This window comes from Lytechinus pictus, chromosome 8 (assembly GCF_037042905.1).
Source record: "Lytechinus pictus isolate F3 Inbred chromosome 8, Lp3.0, whole genome shotgun sequence".
Lineage (NCBI taxonomy): Eukaryota > Metazoa > Echinodermata > Echinoidea > Temnopleuroida > Toxopneustidae > Lytechinus > Lytechinus pictus.
The window spans coordinates 1,310,125-1,327,867 of record NC_087252.1 but is presented as its reverse complement, the minus strand read 5'-3'; the positions used below and the strand labels follow the sequence as shown (position 1 = coordinate 1,327,867).

Genomic DNA, 17,743 nt, shown 5'->3' with positions numbered 1-17,743 from the left:
GATGATGATGATGATGAGGATGGTGGTGTCTGTGGTGATGATGATGAATGATGATTGTGATGATGATGATGAGGATGGTGATGATGATGATGGTGATGATGATGGTGGTGATGATGAATGATGATTGTGATGATGATGATGAGGATGGTAATGATGATGATGGTGATGATGATGATGGTCATGGTGATGATGATGATGATGGTGATAATGGTGATGATGATGATGAATGATGATGAGGGATGATGATGATGGTGGTGTTGATGATGATGATGATGAATGATGAGGAGGGATGATGATGATGGTGATGTTGATGATGATGATGATGAATGATGAGGAGGGATGATGATGATGGTGGTGTTGATGATGATGATGAGGAGGAGGATGATGGTGATGATTGTAATAATGATGATGGTGATGATGATGATCATGATTAACGATGATTGTGATGAAGATAATGATGGTGATGATGATGATGATGGTGATAATGATGAATGATGGTGATGATGATGGTGATGATGGTGACGAAGATGATGGTGATGGTAGTGGTGGGGATGATCTTAAAGGAAGAGAAACCTAGTCCATGAACACCCCCCCCCCCAAAAAAAAATATATATCTAGTGCTCAAGATATTTCATCTTGGGCCGGCCGCGCACTGCATGCACTGCAGTGATCAAAGCTGCCACGAGATGGCAGCGTTGTAAAAAAAAATACGAGAATGCTGATTTATAATTTATATCTCATCTCAGTGTAGAAAATTATCCATTTGCCTATAATACGTAGAATTCCAGATTTGAAGATCGACTCTTGTTTTATGTATGATGGTCATAGTACATGGTAAGTCTGTGATGTCAATATAAGTGTCACGATTTCCCTCAATGAGTCTCATATTCATAATAATAATAATTTTATTTTTTTTATTTTAGTCCCACGTCTTCATATTCGTGTTACCAGTCGCAGTTGGGAAGTGAGAGTGACTGAGTCACTACAGTAGACCAAAAGCTTCGGTCTCTGTTATGTTGGTTGTTCCGCTGAACTCCGTTGGCTTCACTCACCAAAATACAGAGGCGCAAGTTCTAGCTCGATCTGTACAGGGTACTCAATGGCCATATGTTTATGTATTAAGTTCGATAAAACAGGGAAGTGAAGTTGCGCGACAGCCGAAGTAATAAGTCACTGTTTTTTCCCCTTTAAAGTTTATCATTCCCTGTGTTGGTGCATTTCAGGCCAAAATGGAATAATAATCTTTATTTTGGTACAGTTCTTTTTATATATTTTTATGAAAAAAAGACAAAAATCGATGAGCCCCATTGGGGGGATTTTGCATTGTTAACCTTCTAAAAAAGTTCTAGTTTTAATGGTGGCTGCACGATAGTGAGCCGTCTGTGTACGAGGAGAAATTAAAAAAAAAAATGTTAAAAAACTCCTCGAAACAGATGGCTATCAGCTGTCTACACGATAGCGAGCCGTTTGTGTACGAGGAGAAATTAAAATAAATTAAAATGTTGCCCACTGCAGGTGTCACGCGCGTAAAACATTCCTCATAGTCGTAGCCTTGTGTGTTAAAATGGCACTTTTTAAAAAATAAATGGCGATTTATGAAGATAACTGATGGGATCAAATTTATCTACTGAAACAGTAAAATAGCCCTAATTCTTCCACCAGTCAAAAAATAGTTCCTAAGTCATTGATATTATCTTCCCAATTTGGGGAAAGGAAGTTCAGTAGTTACCATTTCTAGAATCAGTGTTAGACTTTCAATTTATATTCATACACTTTTGTCAATCAGCAATATCAAATTATAGAAAAATCAAATGGGTTGGGTCGAACGAATATCTTTAGCCTTCCTGTTGTAATTAGGCTCATGGAACTTGCAACCATCCTGCCTGTGGGGAATCTACAGGTAGGACTATGGAGTATGGTATGCCAATACTATATGCTGTACACAGCCCACAAAATATCACTTTTGTGACCAAAAATACTAATTTCCAATACAGATGCAATTTATCTTTCATTATAGTAGACCTAGATCTAACTCGTAACTTGGGAATAAGTTTTGTATTCTCCAAAGCACAAAAAAACTTGAAATTTGGCATTTTTTTGTGTACGCCCTCTATTGGTGGAAAGTAATATGGCAAGAAAATTGTCATTTATCAATCTTTATTTTTAATTTAGATAAAATAATTAAAAGAATCAAATATACTAAAGAGCCGAGGAATATGATGATTAGCTGTATTGGAATCATCACATCACATCAGGTACGGAAATGAAGGACTTCTCCTGTAGGTTTTCCGGTCTTTACTTCTGTAATTGACAATTATCTAGACAGTTTAAACTTGAGAAATTGAGGTTTTAAATCTCCCCCCCCCCCACCAAAATTTATCCAGCAGATGTTTAAAATGACAGTGGTAAAAAATCAAGCATTTGACCCAAAGAAAAAGAGAAAATAAGCCAAACATTGCCAACCGTATTTTACCACACATGGAGTAGTAACAGAAAGCAAGGTTATATCATAACCTTGTTCATTAGGAAGTTCACCCTCGGGAGGGGTACTCTACCCAAAAAGTGGTAGGTATGTGCCGCGGGCAAGACAAAAAATGGGCTTTTTAAAAAGGAGGGTCCTCGGAACGGGCTTCGGAACTGCAAATGTTTGTGAAAACGGGGGTCCTTGGAACGGGTCGCCTGTGTGTGAGCGTGCATGCTGGAACGGGCATACGTGCATGCAGCTAGCCCAGCGGCACGGGCGCCAGGTGCGCTCGAGCAGACTGCAGAGGCGATGGTCTGACAGCGCTCTGCGCTCGCTTTTCACTGAAATTGCAGCTCATTCTAGCAGATCAATGAGGCTGGAATGGCGTAACCAAAAATATTTCCAAAGCTTTGGAATGGATGTCTTTTTTCTTTTTTTCTCAATAAGAATATGATATGCTTTGGAGCGGCTATCCTTGTTCTTTTTCTCAATAAGATAAAAATGTCATGCCTTGGAACGGAAATTTGAGTGTAAAAATGGGGGTCCCCTCCGCGGCATATACCCACCTAACATTATATGTCCCCCCCCCCCCCCCCGGGAGTTCAACCTGCTGTGAAGTTAATGAAATCTTGTTACTTGCTACTATTATAGAACTCATGTATTTGTTTATTTCGCATATTGAAAAGGGTAGGCAGGCCGATTCATCATTTGTTGGATTTATCAGGTCCCTAATTAAAAACAATATTCAATAAATTAAGGGGTGAGCCTGCCGCCAGGCAGCACCAACGGAATGGGGGATGGCTATTTATCAATTATTTTACAGTGTGATATGCTTGGATGAGTTGGGTGAAGTTAGCGACCACTTTTGTGTGCAGATGATTTAGTTCCCTAAAAGTAAAACCCAGTATTATCGCTTGGGGGGGGGGGGGGGAATGGGGCATGAGTTCCAGTGGCCAGTCCTTGCAAAAGTTTCCATTGATGTGTAGTAAGGGATAATTTTCCGGGGGGGGGGGGATAGCCTGGATTCAAGTGAATGAGTTCAAGTAAGTATTGACATTTATTAAATGATCTTTGTTTGTAAACCATTTTTCAATCATTTACAATCATGATCTTCAACATGTTTAATGATTTAACAAATAGGCCTATATATATCCAAAGTTCTCAACATATGTAAAGTTTCATAAATACTAAGAAATGAGAAAAGGTAATAAGAAATGCATATCTATTACCTTCTTCAAAACTAAACTAAAAACCCACCTTTTTCATGAGAGTATCAATAAATAAGTCACTTTTTGTTATATAATTTGCAGAGATAGGCTTCCCTTTTCCAGGAATTAGAACTAAATCATACTTTCATGTATTTATCTTGTTAGCTATTTTAAGTTTTATTATTGTAATGCGCAGTTGAGTATATACTCATAGAAATTGCGCAATATGAATGTACAATTATCATTTTTATTATTAATTATTATTATTATAAATTCAGACTGTCTAACTTTAGATAAAATGTCAAATACCCAAAGTAAAGACCGGAAAATCTACAGGAGAAGTCCTTCATACCTGATGTGATGTGATGTTATGTGACACCTTTTTTGCTTGTTTGACCTGCAGATGAGATGTGAACATGAAAGTCTTCCCTAATATGAATATGACAGAAGCCAGCCACTCTTCTGCCTCTCCATCAAACACTGCTATTCTCATTAAAGAAGAAGAAGATCTGTCAGAATATGACGAAGGTTGGTATTTTTTCTGAATTTTTCTTTTGGTGGGATGCTTCATAAAGCTCTATCTCCTCCAAGTTCAACATGACTAACTTATAGACTGGTACGTGGAGTGCCAGAACCCCACGACTATTTCTTTTTTTCATTGCTTGTTTGAGATATTTTGTTAGCCACGTCTCATTTTCTTCATGAAAATGAGACTGCTGTCACCGATAATTCAACAGAAATATAAAATGAAAACTTAAGAATGCATTTATAATATGGAATACTTATCTGTAATTTGGATAAGAATCTGAATAAAGAGTGTCTATACCTGTTATTAGCATTTTTAGAAGATTTATGTAAAAATATCTAGCTGAATCTACTTATATGCGTAAATTATTATAGTTGATATTAACCTTGATATAAATCTGAATAATTTGGGATAAGAAACTTTGTGAATACTTGCTGTACATAATAGCTCTTGATCGTTACTCACTGAAAATTAAATAAGTGAGTACAGATGGCAAGAAGAATGAATTCCATAAAGTTACATGATTAGATATAAGGGAATAATTTTCCTGGTATTGCTTCACAATTTGCTCCTCGTTTCTTATGACAGCTTCCCCCAAAAACTACACAAAATATCTTCTTTTGTAGCAATTTTTTTAATGTTCACATAGGACCAGACAGAAGATTGTTTAAAGCTTTTCTCCTATAACTTTAATGACAGCTACTTTGCAGCAATTTTTTCTCCTATAATCGGAAATGCTAATCAAACTTGAGAAGTAAAGTTATCCCTGTTGTGATGTAGTGAATATTAAATCATGCTCTGATGTTGCAATTTTATCAAAGGTGGTGATGACAACGATTTGGGATGGATTGAAGAGGATGATAGTGATGGAGAATACACGGCCGACAGACAACCTCTGGAAGAAGGTCAAGGTCAAAGTCAAGGTCAAGAAAAAAAAAGAGGTCTCAGCCACACTTCACTGACTGCTGAAACTGTTCTTGCAGTGGAAGCAGCAAGTAGGCAGGGAAGAAGTTTGGAAAGACATGATTCTTTGACTAATGGTGGAAGCTCAACATCCGGTCAAAGAGGAAGTGACAGTGACCTGCACTCTGAGCAGAAGGTTGCTGGAGCAAGAATGTCGATTGGTACCACCGGAATATCAAGTCCATTTAGAGTTTTTCAGAATGGGTTTGTCCATTGCAGCGAGGGTGACTCTGGGGACCCTTCTCTGTACTATTGTGATGAATGCAGTAGGTTCCCGACTGATTGCAAATGCTATGCCAGGCATTTAAGGGCTCATGCAGGATCAGGAGATGTAGAAAAGGAGAGAGGACAAAGAGACACAAAGGATATTATGCAGGAAGAACATGAAGAGAGATCCGTGATTGAAGACGATGGTTTAGAAGTCCGGAAGCAATCAGGGTTGAGGCTTAGAGGAAGGGTGCCTGCCAGATTCCAGAATGGGGCGGAAACTAGTGCTGATAATGAAGATGATGCAGTCGAGAGAAAACAGCTTGTTCTGAAAGAAAATGATCATATTGATATTTGTGATGGCAATGGTTCTTCAGGAGCCATTACCAATAACCCCAAAGTGAACAAAAGAACATGTCAAGTTCGGATGGGACGGCCAATGAAAGACAAATCTCGATTACAGTGTCCGCAGTGTGGCCGTGGCTTCAAGAGGAAACCAGACCTTGAACGCCACTTCCGTGTTCACTCCGGTGAGAAACCTTTTGCCTGTGAACTCTGCGACATGCGTTTCACCCGGAACTTCGGACTGCACTGCCACATGAGAACGCACGCAGGGTTGAAAATTCACACATGCAGCACCTGTGGCAAATCGTACAGCCGGCGCTACGACCTGGCGAAGCACGAGAAAGCTGTTCACACCGGGGAACTCAACCACATTTGCTGTGAATGCGACAAACGGTTTGTCACCGCGCAGCTCCTCCGCGTCCACAAGCGGACGCACACCAACTCGCAGCCGTACCTCTGCCAGGAATGCGGCCACAGGAGTAACCATCGCAGCGACCTCAAGAAGCACATGAGGGTCCACACCAACGAGAGACCGTATTGCTGTCCTATCTGTAAGAGAAGTTTCTTACAGAGTGGGTGTTTGGCCAGTCACATGTCACATTCTCACAGCAAGTAATGTCGTACAAAACCATCATAGTGGTTTATCATGTGAATGGAATGGGGCATACACATGGTACCCTGCACACGTCGGGCCAGCTTGGATTGTTTTGAAGGGTAAAATTTTCACTTGACACAACATTTGCTCCTGCGGTTATTGCTCTGGTCTTATTTGGTCTAAGATATATAGGGTTAGGGTTGCAATAGGGTTTATGTTAGGTTTAGGTTAGGGTATAGTTTCAAATCCAGGGTTGAAGTTAATCATTTGATCATTATGTTGAATTTATAGGTTGCCGAAGCAAATATTATGGAACCTAGTCTAGAACTACTTGGTTTGATTAAGGGGGATTTTAACAAGAATAATTGCAATGAAAATATGTGCTTTCAGTCTATCTATGATGAATTGCCATGGAAGATTTTATTATTGGGCCCAGAAGCAGTGACGGATCTAGTCGGATCAGGCAACACTCGAGATGGGCTCACTGTCGTGGGTCAGGGTTGGACGTATATGGAACCAGAGTTCAATGAACAACACAGCACATATAAGGTCAATGAACTTTATTCTATGTCAAAACCTCGACCATCACTGGTGGAACACACGTCCAACTCTGGCCTACAACATCACCATTGTTCTGTTCATAATCAGTATGTGAAATGTTGTCTAGCCTGACTGGATCCTCCCATAAAGAAGGACACAGAACACTCAAGAATATAAAGGGGGTGGGTTATATGAATGATTGCATTTTAGGACAAAACATTTTCTAAAAGAGAATAGATATTATGTGTGTAGACTTGATAATATTACAGGATTGTTCATACAATTCGGTTATCTTTTTCAACTTTGATTGCCCTACAAGGCTTTTCCTTTTCTTAACTTTGGGTGAGATATAATGTGGCACTTTTATATTTCATTGAAACAAATGGATTACACTATGGTTTCATGAAAGGTCTCTTTAATCCAATGGTTACCATAGGAACTGTGCTTCTCAGCCAATCAAAATTTTAGGAAATTTGTCTGATCTCACAACATGTCAAATGACAATCGTTGATAAAATATTCCTGAGGAGCCATTTGATCTCAAACATGCTTCGAAGCAAAACAAAAACATAGGGTATAAACAATGCTGTTATCTGCGGATGTTTGAAACTTCACCTGTGTTGCATAATTTGATAAGAGGATGAATATACAGTCAACAATTTTGACAGAAAACTGACTGCCATCAAAATTGTGTGGACCTTTTTTAGTCTATGACAGTTTCTTACTGTTGCTGAATGTACTTTGCAAGGAATTGTTAGTTTATCATTGTGATGAAGGTTAAGGATATGATGTTCAAAACTGAAAAAAAAATTAAATTGTGTTCATTTCTCTAATTCGAACTTTGCAGAGAAGCTTTCCATGTTTATTCACATCAGTATTGTACAGAGTTCAAAATATTGAGTTTTAATTTTTTTTTTAATATAAACAAATTGTTGGCAAAGTTTTCCTTGTTTCCTAACACTAACATTTTGAAGAAAAAGAAATATTGAATTAATACATTATTGCTAAAATTTTCTATTTGTGTTGGAAGTTTTTGAAAAAACGTTTTTTGCATGAAATGTTTAGAGTTTGAAACAATGAATTAAGAACTTTTGCTGTATTCCATTAATGAATATTGATAATCTAGTCTTTGTTTACCCTAATATTAATAACATACTCCATTGATGAGGAATTAGATACCATTCCCCCTCTAATTTCAGGAATTTCGTATATTTAGTCATGACTATTAGCAGTGTAGGAGAAGAAACTTGCAATGTAAGCATTGGTAAAAAAACCACTGTTGCCTGGCCAGGTTGCTCCCCAAGGAGTGGAGATGGTGCATTCTATTTGTGGAACAGTGATAGATCCAATGCCCAGGGATATATTTATTATGTTTCAATCACCAAAAACACAAGGATTTTTAAAGTGCCATATGAATCTAACTCTAATCTGTTGGAAAGTCATTTTGATTTTTCTCTTTTTTTTCCCAGCAAGCAAGAACTGTTCAGAGACTCATTCTGCTTCTTTGTACTGCCACACCTTGTAAATCCTCCATTTGTTAGCAGGTCATTCCAGCCGGATCATGGATAGAATAAAACATAGCCAAGTATGGTGAGTTTATCTAAATATTTATTTTTAATTTCCTAACAAAACTCCCCGAAAGATCATATAGTTTCATAATTTCAGTCTTGATTTTTTGTGTTCAAATACAACTCTTTTTTGCAACAGTGTCCTGATCAAGAAATTGTAAGGCAAATATAAGAAAGTATAGTTAATATTATTGAATTGAATTTAACTTATTAACAAACTTCATTCACTTGACATGAACATTTGTTTTACAATATATACAATGATAACATAAGAAATATTTATTGCGGTATATCTTATAAATCAGTAATACATGTATATCAATACACTATTGTAATCACACTTCAGTTTACTTCTGTTTTTCACCCAGAACTTCAAAAGCATACCTTGGAGCAATTACAAGAGCCAGACAAGACGGAGGCTGATTACATTATTTGGTGGTGCCAAAGAACTGAAGTGACTGGATTCCCTTTATTAAAGTAGACTATCATAGAGTTGACATTCCAAAGAACTAAATGAGCTCATAACACATTGAGATTTGAGTCTAAAGGTATGTTTATGAAACATTCCCCCAAAAGAAGTAATAATGATTCTTTATCTTTTTATTTGAGATTCAAATTAACTGTAAGAATACTAATATAACAATTTTTGATGATTGCAAGACATTGTTTTGGAGTAAAGACCAAATTGGTTTTGTAGTCAATTGTAGGAGGATTGCTATGAAGTCATTACGACTAGATATTCAATTTGCATTTATTCTAATAAGGATGGTGGCATAGCCACAGATTTAAATTAAAGTATTTATAGAACTTATTACAGTAAGATGTTCCATGTCCTAATATTTGCATCAAATTTTACAATGTTTTATTCCGTGGATTCACAATACGGTGCGCCATCTATTGGTTGCAGCGGACAGGACGAAATTTGCAATGCCTCTTGGGAAAAAGTTGACATCTCTTGCATGCATGCGATTATGCTGCGCTGGCCAACAGGGCTCTACCGGCTTACATATGCTGTTTACTTGGGTCCAGGAGGTGGGAGAGAAATTTGCCGCATATTTCTTTGCAAAATTTTGACCGTTTTCGGTGAATTTTTCCGCTGCTTTTGCCAAATTGTTTTCATTTTTGAAGCATCATAGTCACATCACAGTGCACTGTGCGCTGCCCATAGAGATGTATACTAATCTCTATGGCGCTGCCTGCGCTCGATGTCGACCCCGAAGATAGAAATTTGGCCTGTTCGCGGCAACCGATAGATGGCGCACCATATTGTGAATCCACCAAATTTTACTATGTTTTATTCCCGATCGGGTCGCAGACCAATTGTAAGTGTGTGATGACGTTAAAGATACAGAACCCAGTATGCAATACTCAATTTTACTTTGATTTCCACTCTCTTTATAGCGACGGGGATCAATTCCATGACGAGATCAGAGAGATATTCGGCTGTCCCACACAGATCTTAGGTCAACCAACAACTCCTTCCCGATCAGACCACTAACTCAAAACTCAGCAGGCTTGGGAGGAGTAACTTGAGAAGCAGTAAACTGCAATTTTGTCTATGCTCATCTACTTCCCGTTTGGTTTCATAGTCCTGGCACAACATTATTAAATTCTTTGGCATCTTTCTTGCGATTTTGGGGAGTTGGGGAGTGGTTGTGACCTAATTAGTCAGAGAACCTCACTCAACTCAATTTGAGAATAATGTCTTCTGACAAGTGTTAGAGGTCATCTGAGGGCTTTGTAATTTAGCATCGACTTGAATTGTCGCTGGACAAATGTTGATGGAACACCACCCCCTTCCCCGAACATCCTTATAAACTGGAGGGGGATTTCAAAGGTAAAAGGGTAAGAGTTTTCGTAAGTGCAGAGTTCAAAGAGAAGTACATTTAATCTCAAATCCGTCTTTTCTATCTCTTGGATTGATTCTAATATCTTTGGGTCAAGCCATATGCATGTGGGCTTGCTCCTGTTTTAACTAATCTATTACAGCCACAATATTGATTTTTGATTTATTTTGTTTATTCTTCCTCTATTTGTTATAATCATTATTTTAATCGCATTGAATTTTCTATTTCATGATGAATTTTCTTAACATTTGTTTGATATTTCAAACACTTTTTTTTGGTATTCTTATATCAATCAATAACTGGAACGAACCATACGCCTAATTATAACATGATTGGGTACATAAGAATTATAACAGAATATATTTGTGATTCAAATTTGAACAGATGTTTGTAATTTTGTTTATCTGAGGTTTATTTAGCAGTTGACAGAGTTTAAATGGTTTCATTAGTTCAATGCCTTGGCTCATTTACACTCTCTACCGGTATTTCTTTTATACGAGTAAATATAACAACTCAGTTTGGATTGTTTTTCATCAATAAGTTCAACGTGACATTTCTTCACAGGATTTTGTATAGGTCTTCATGGAGAAATCGATAATTAAGTGATAAGTAAGAGATGTATCTTTGGGTTTCTCAAAATTCCTTAATTTTAATATAAATTGAAGAGTATTTGTCCATCAGGGGCCATAGCAGCAAGTGTTTGTTTGAGCAACTCATAACTCAGCGCATATCCCAATAAATGCATGCTTCTGATGAAAATGAAGTTGCATGATATTTTATTTCGGAATAAAAAAAAAAGACACAAAGTTAGTTATTACATGTATAGGTACAGTGTATGCATATACCAGGGGCCTGTAACACAAAACTTAGCAACAATGGAGAACTTTTTTTTATGATTGATGATATTGACTAGAATGTATAATTAATCAGGAAAATCGAGCAAATGTGTGTGTTCTTGGGTAATTGAATATCAATTTGAGGTCAGTTTTCATTAAAATTTTCTGTGCAACTCACAAACTTAAGGTTTTAAAAAAAGTAATTTTCACCCTGTTACAGGAAGCATGGATATTTAGTTGAGATGGTCACCCTGTATAAGGTCATCTTGTATTTTTTTTTACAAGATCATGTGCCTTGTTCACAAAGACTTAAGTTTAGTTGAAAGAGTGTGGCATATCACCGATAGATTTTAAGTGTTCCAATATATCAAATTGAAAACGTTAAAATACTGTAAAATACAGTTCAGAACTTGCAATTGAAAGCATTTTCTTGCATTAAACAGAGTGTTTGAAGTTTATAAATTCTATTATAATATTAAATGTTTTCTGTTCATGATTTTGTTTTAGTCAGTGGTTTGTCAAAGTACTGTAAAGGATGTTAGTATATAATGTATGTAAAGTACAGACTCTAAAGAGAGGCACGGACAGAGAATGGGAGAGAAATAGAGAGAGAGAGAGGGTGGTGGGGTAAGAAAGAGAGAGGGGCAAAGAAGATGGAGAGGTGGGAGCAAAGAGAAAGGGGTGGGGCGAGAGAGGGAGGGTCAAAGAATATTTAGAGATAGGGGCATTGAAAGAGAGAGGGGTTGGGTGAGGAGAGAGAGGGGCGAATAAGACAGAGAACTAGAAAGAGGGGGTGACACTAAAATCTAATTTAAAGGACAAGTCCACCCCAACAAAAAGTTGATTCAAATAAAAAGAGAAAAATCCAACAAGCATAACACTGAAAATTTCATCAAAATCGGATGTAAAATAAGAAAGTTATGACATTTTAAAATTTCACTTAATTTCACAAAACAGTTATATTCACGTCCTTGTCGGTATGCAAATGGGGAGACTGGTGACATCACTCACTATTTCTTTTGCATTTTATTATGTAAAATATGAAATATTCCATTTTTCTCCCTGTTGTCGTGTGAAACGACGATTAATTTCTCCCTGAACGTGCAATTAGCATTGTTTAATACTATATGGTTCAATCAAATTGGTCCTTATTATCAAATCTGTAAAAAATGAAATATTGTATAATTCTAACAATAAAAAACAACAGAAATAGTGAGTGAGGGACATCATCAACTGTCTCATTTGCATGTCACTGAGTTTGTGCATATCACTGTTTTGTGAAAAATAAGCGAAACTTTAAAATGTCGTAACTTTCTTATTTTACACCCAATTTTGATGAAATTATCAGCACTATGCTAGTTTGATTTTCTCTATTTATTCAAATCAACATTTTTCTGAGGTGAACTTGACCTTTAACAGTGGAGAGAGGAAGGGGATGCTGTAAACTATCACCCAAATCAAAGCAACAAAGGTGGTTACCATAATCACTCTTGTTTTCTTTATTAGATCCCTATGAGCGCATTTCAAATCGTATCTCTGTTGGCTCTGAAGGTCATCTCTCTGAGATTGGGTGGTCCTTTTCAGGACCAACACTTGCCCAAGAAAGATACACGGTGTACCGTGAAACCTACTACACTATTCTTCTTTGCCATGGAAACCTTCAGAAGTTATGTCACCTCTCTTGTTGTCCAATCTGATTTGTCTTAGTGTATGAAATTTAGTAGCTCTATGCTAAGATGATACCAAAGAAAAGTTAATTTTCTCACTAAACAGTGAACAAAAATGGCAAAGAAAAATTAGTTTTTTCAAAAGTAGTTTGATCCATTTCAGTTAGTTTGCAAAAGGGGCTAGATCCACAGGTAACTTTTGGGGAAAAAATTATTTTAAAAAATGTGAAGACAGGCAGATTTCTTTCATACCCAATTTTATGTTCTCATGGTAGGGTATATCATGATAATTAGTTTCGCATAAGAATATTGCAATATGGGAGAATAAAAAAAAAATTCTTGGAATGATCTAAAGTGGATCTAACCCATTTTGCAAACAAGAAGAGCTCATTTGCAAAAGGAGTTAGATCAGCACTTTTCATAATTTTTTTGTCTCGATGTATAGATTTTTTGTCGCTCTGATGATAGTAAAGACAAGTTAAAATTCCAGTTAAATCGTGCATAAAAATGGCAAAGAAATATACATTTTTTCTTTAATTCAAAAAGTTGTTGGATCCGTTTAAGTTTGTTTGCAAACATAGCTAGATAAAAAATGGTAATACCCCCCACACAGTTTTATGTTCACATGGTAGGGTAGTACATGTATAACATGACAATTTAATTTTGCATAAGAATATTGCAATATGGAGAATTAAAAAAACATGATTTTTTTAGAATGGTCTAAAGTGGATCTAACCCCTTTCGCAGAAACTCTTCAATTCGAAAACCACTCAATGATGAGATCAATCTACAATTCAACAACCACTAATGATGCAATTTATCTTCAATTTGACAACCACTCATTGATGCAATCAATCTACGATTCAACAACCACTCAATGATGCAATCAATCTACAATTCAACAACCACTCAATAATGCAATCAATCTACAATTCAACAGCCACTTAATAATGCAATCAATCTACAATTCAACAACCACTCAATGATGCAATCAATCTGCAATTCAACAACCACTCAATGATGCAATCAATCTGCAATTCAACAACCACTCAATGATGCAATCAATCTGCAATTCAACAACCACTCACTGGTGAAATCAATCTACAATTCAACAAACACTCAATGATGCAATCAATCTACAATTCAACAACCACTCAATGATGCAATCAATCTACAATTCAACAACCACTCAATAATGCAATCAATCTGCAATTCAACAACCACTCACTGGTGAAATCAATCTACAATTCAACAAACACTCAATGATGCAATCAATCTACAATTCAACAACCACTCAATGATGCAATCAATCTACAATTCAACAACCACTCAATAATGCAATCAATCTGCAATTCAACAACCACTCAATAATGCAATCAATCTACAATTAAACAACCACTCAATGATGCAATCAATCTACAATTCAACAACCACTCAATGATGCAATCAATCTGCAATTCAACAACCACTCAATGATGCAATCAATCTGCAATTCAACAACCACTCAATGATGCAATCAATCTGCAATTCAACAACCACTCACTGGTGAAATCAATCTACAATTCAACAAACACTCAATGATGCAATCAATCTACAATTCAACAACCACTCAATGATGCAATCAATCTACAATTCAACAACCACTCAATAATGCAATCAATCTGCAATTCAACAACCACTCACTGGTGAAATCAATCTACAATTCAACAAACACTCAATGATGCAATCAATCTACAATTCAACAACCACTCAATGATGCAATCAATCTACCATTCAACAACCACTCAATGATGCAATCGATCTCCGATTCAACAATTTACCACTCAATAATGCAATCAATCTCCGATTCAACAATTAACCACTCAATGATGCAATCAATCTACAATTCAACAACCACTCAATGATGCAATCAATCTACAATTCAACAACCACTCAATAATGCAATTAATCTACAATTCAACAACCACTCAATGATGCAATCAATCTACAATTCAACAACCACTCAATGATGCAATCAATCTACAATTCAACAACCACTCAATGATGCAATCAATCTACAATTCAACAACCAGTCATTGATGCAATCAATCTACAATTCAACAACCACTCGATGATGTAAACAATCTGCAATTCAACAACCACTCAATGATGCAATCAATCTACAATTCAACAACCACTCAATGATGCAATCAATCTCCGATTCAACAACCACTCAATAATGCAATCAATCTCCGATTCAACAACCACTCAATAATGCAATCAATCTACAATTAAACAACCACTCAATGATGCTATCAATCTACAATTCAACAACCACTCAATGATGCAATCAATACACAATTCAACAACCACTCAAATGATGCAATCAATCTACAATTCAACAACCACTCAATGATGCAATCAATCTACACTTCAACGGCTCGGTGTAAAAATGGCAGTGGTAAAAATTGCAAAGGTAAAAATGACAAAGGTAAAAATGGCAGAGGTAAAAATGGCAAAGGTAAAAATGGCAGAGGTAAAAATGGCAGAGGTAAAAATGGCAAAGGTAAAAATGGCAGAGGTAAAAATGGTAGAGGTAAAAATGGCAGAGGAATAAATAGCAGCGGTAATAATGGCAGAGGAAAAAAATGGCATTGGCACGACGAGTTTCCGCAATGCGGACGGTGTCGTGCCAAAATATTCGTGAACACGACGTGTACTATTCGTGGCAGTTCAAAAAATTCGTAGCATTGCGCGTACTGCCACGCATCCTCCCGCATCGTCCAGACGAGTTCACAACGAGTTCAAGAACATTTTGCGCATAGTCCACGACTCGGTCGCTAAATTTTGTCATGACCAAAATGTTGAACATTTCAAAATTCCCGTCCCGACATGGCACGCAGTCACGACGGGTTTATATATATGCACTCTTCATGATTATAAAAAGATGAATGGTTATCAATTCTTATTGCACGTTTTTGAAGTTTTTTTGAAGTTTAAATTCTATCCAGGTGTGAATAAGAAGCACTGCGCAGGCAAGAATACCGTAACTCAAAAAAAGGTGCAACAAGTGCGGAATAAATATTTCGTAAAACAGTAATTGGAAAATTGCGTAATCCGTACAAAATGCCTATGATTTTGGAAATTCTATTACAAATCAAATCAATATTAGGAACCCATAGCAATTTACTATCAATTATAATACCAGAAATTTTACTTGCGATGCCTTTGCTTTACTCAAATTTGCTAATTGCACCTGCAGATTGTCAATGCATATTTTCTTATTTGTAAAAACCATATACTGTGTTTTAAAAATATTTACAGATAATTTATTAATGGTCAACCAAGAAGTTACCTTTTTTACTTCACCAATTTCACTTGCAGAACATAAAAATATTTGTATCATCGGCAAATTAAATATATTTCAATTTCGAAGATACATCGCACAGATCATTTATATACAAAGTAAATAAAAGGGGCCCGAAGTTAGAACCTTGGGGTACTCCACACCTTAAGTCCTTGTAATTAGATTATTGACTATTTAAAGTTACAAACTGTTGTCTATGACTTAAATAATTGTTTAAAAGATCCCAAATTTTCCCCCTTATTCCATAGTTGAATAATTTTTTTAGGAGTATAATATGGTCAAGTGTGTCAAACCCTTTCTGTAAATCTAGAAATAAGCCAATTGATAAACCTTTCATTTCGATAACACTAGTAATACTTTGAATAAAATCAAGTAATGCTGATGATGTGGAATACCCCACCCGAAATGCATGTTGGTTCGGGCTAATAATATTGCACTCATTGATAAAATTCAGTAATCTAACATACAGTATATAAATTTCTCAAAAATCTTTGAAAAAACAGTTAAAATGGAAATTGGGCGATAGTTTGTAAGTATTTCAGGACAACCACCTTTAAAAATGGGAATAACCCGGGAGTATAATGGGAGTAAACAATCTGCAATTCAACAACCACTCATTGATGCAATCAATCTACAATTCAACAACCACTCAATGATGCAATCAATCTCCGATTCAACAACCACTCAATAATGCAATCAATCTCCGATTCAACAACCACTCAATAATGCAATCAATCTACAATTAAACAACCACTCAATGATGCTATCAATCTACAATTCAACAACCACTCAATGATGCAATCAATACACAATTCAACAACCACTCAAATGATGCAATCAATCTACAATTCAACAACCACTCAATGATGCAATCAATCTACACTTCAACGGCTCGGTGTAAAAATGGCAGTGGTAAAAATTGCAAAGGTAAAAATGACAAAGGTAAAAATGGCAGAGGTAAAAATGGCAAAGGTAAAAATGGCAGAGGTAAAAATGGCAGAGGTAAAAATGGCAAAGGTAAAAATGGCAGAGGTAAAAATGGTAGAGGTAAAAATGGCAGAGGAATAAATAGCAGCGGTAATAATGGCAGAGGAAAAAAATGGCATTGGCACGACGAGTTTCCGCAATGCGGACGGTGTCGTGCCAAAATATTCGTGAACACGACGTGTACTATTCGTGGCAGTTCAAAAAATTCGTAGCATTGCGCGTACTGCCACGCATCCTCCCGCATCGTCCAGACGAGTTCACAACGAGTTCAAGAACATTTTGCGCATAGTCCACGACTCGGTCGCTAAATTTTGTCATGACCAAAATGTTGAACATTTCAAAATTCCCGTCCCGACATGGCACGCAGTCACGACGGGTTTATATATATGCACTCTTCATGATTATAAAAAGATGAATGGTTATCAATTCTTATTGCACGTTTTTGAAGTTTTTTTGAAGTTTAAATTCTATCCAGGTGTGAATAAGAAGCACTGCGCAGGCAAGAATACCGTAACTCAAAAAAAGGTGCAACAAGTGCGGAATAAATATTTCGTAAAACAGTAATTGGAAAATTGCGTAATCCGTACAAAATGCCTATGATTTTGGAAATTCTATTACAAATCAAATCAATATTAGGAACCCATA

General features: G+C 36.6%; 1 protein-coding gene across 2 annotated transcripts; it reads left to right on the top strand.

The window, feature by feature from the left end:
• The first annotated feature begins 665 nt into the window (after positions 1-665).
• Positions 666-11,578, top strand: LOC129266861 (zinc finger protein 771-like). 2 transcript variants are annotated; one of them, XM_064103332.1, is made up of 6 exons: positions 666-834; positions 4,076-4,200; positions 5,020-6,427; positions 8,317-8,437; positions 8,784-8,963; positions 9,817-11,578. In XM_064103332.1, exons 2-3 carry the CDS (start codon positions 4,089-4,091, stop codon positions 6,327-6,329), a joined length of 1,422 nt encoding a protein of 473 aa, XP_063959402.1. In that variant the 5' UTR covers positions 666-834; positions 4,076-4,088; the 3' UTR covers positions 6,330-6,427; positions 8,317-8,437; positions 8,784-8,963; positions 9,817-11,578. The 2 variants fall into 2 exon arrangements, with proteins under 2 accessions (XP_063959402.1, XP_063959401.1); XM_064103331.1 differs by having other exon boundaries at positions 698-2,255; positions 4,015-4,200.
• Positions 11,579-17,743: the final 6,165 nt, after the last annotated feature.

Excerpts from the sequence above, each read along its gene's own strand:
- LOC129266861 (XM_064103332.1), top strand. The coding sequence starts at position 4,089 with ATGAAAGTCTTCCCTAATATGAATATGACAGAAGCCAGCCACTCTTCT. Across the intron at positions 4,201-5,019 it reads TCTGTCAGAATATGACGAAG|GTGGTGATGACAACGATTTG; the intron begins GTTGGTATTTTT and ends ATTTTATCAAAG.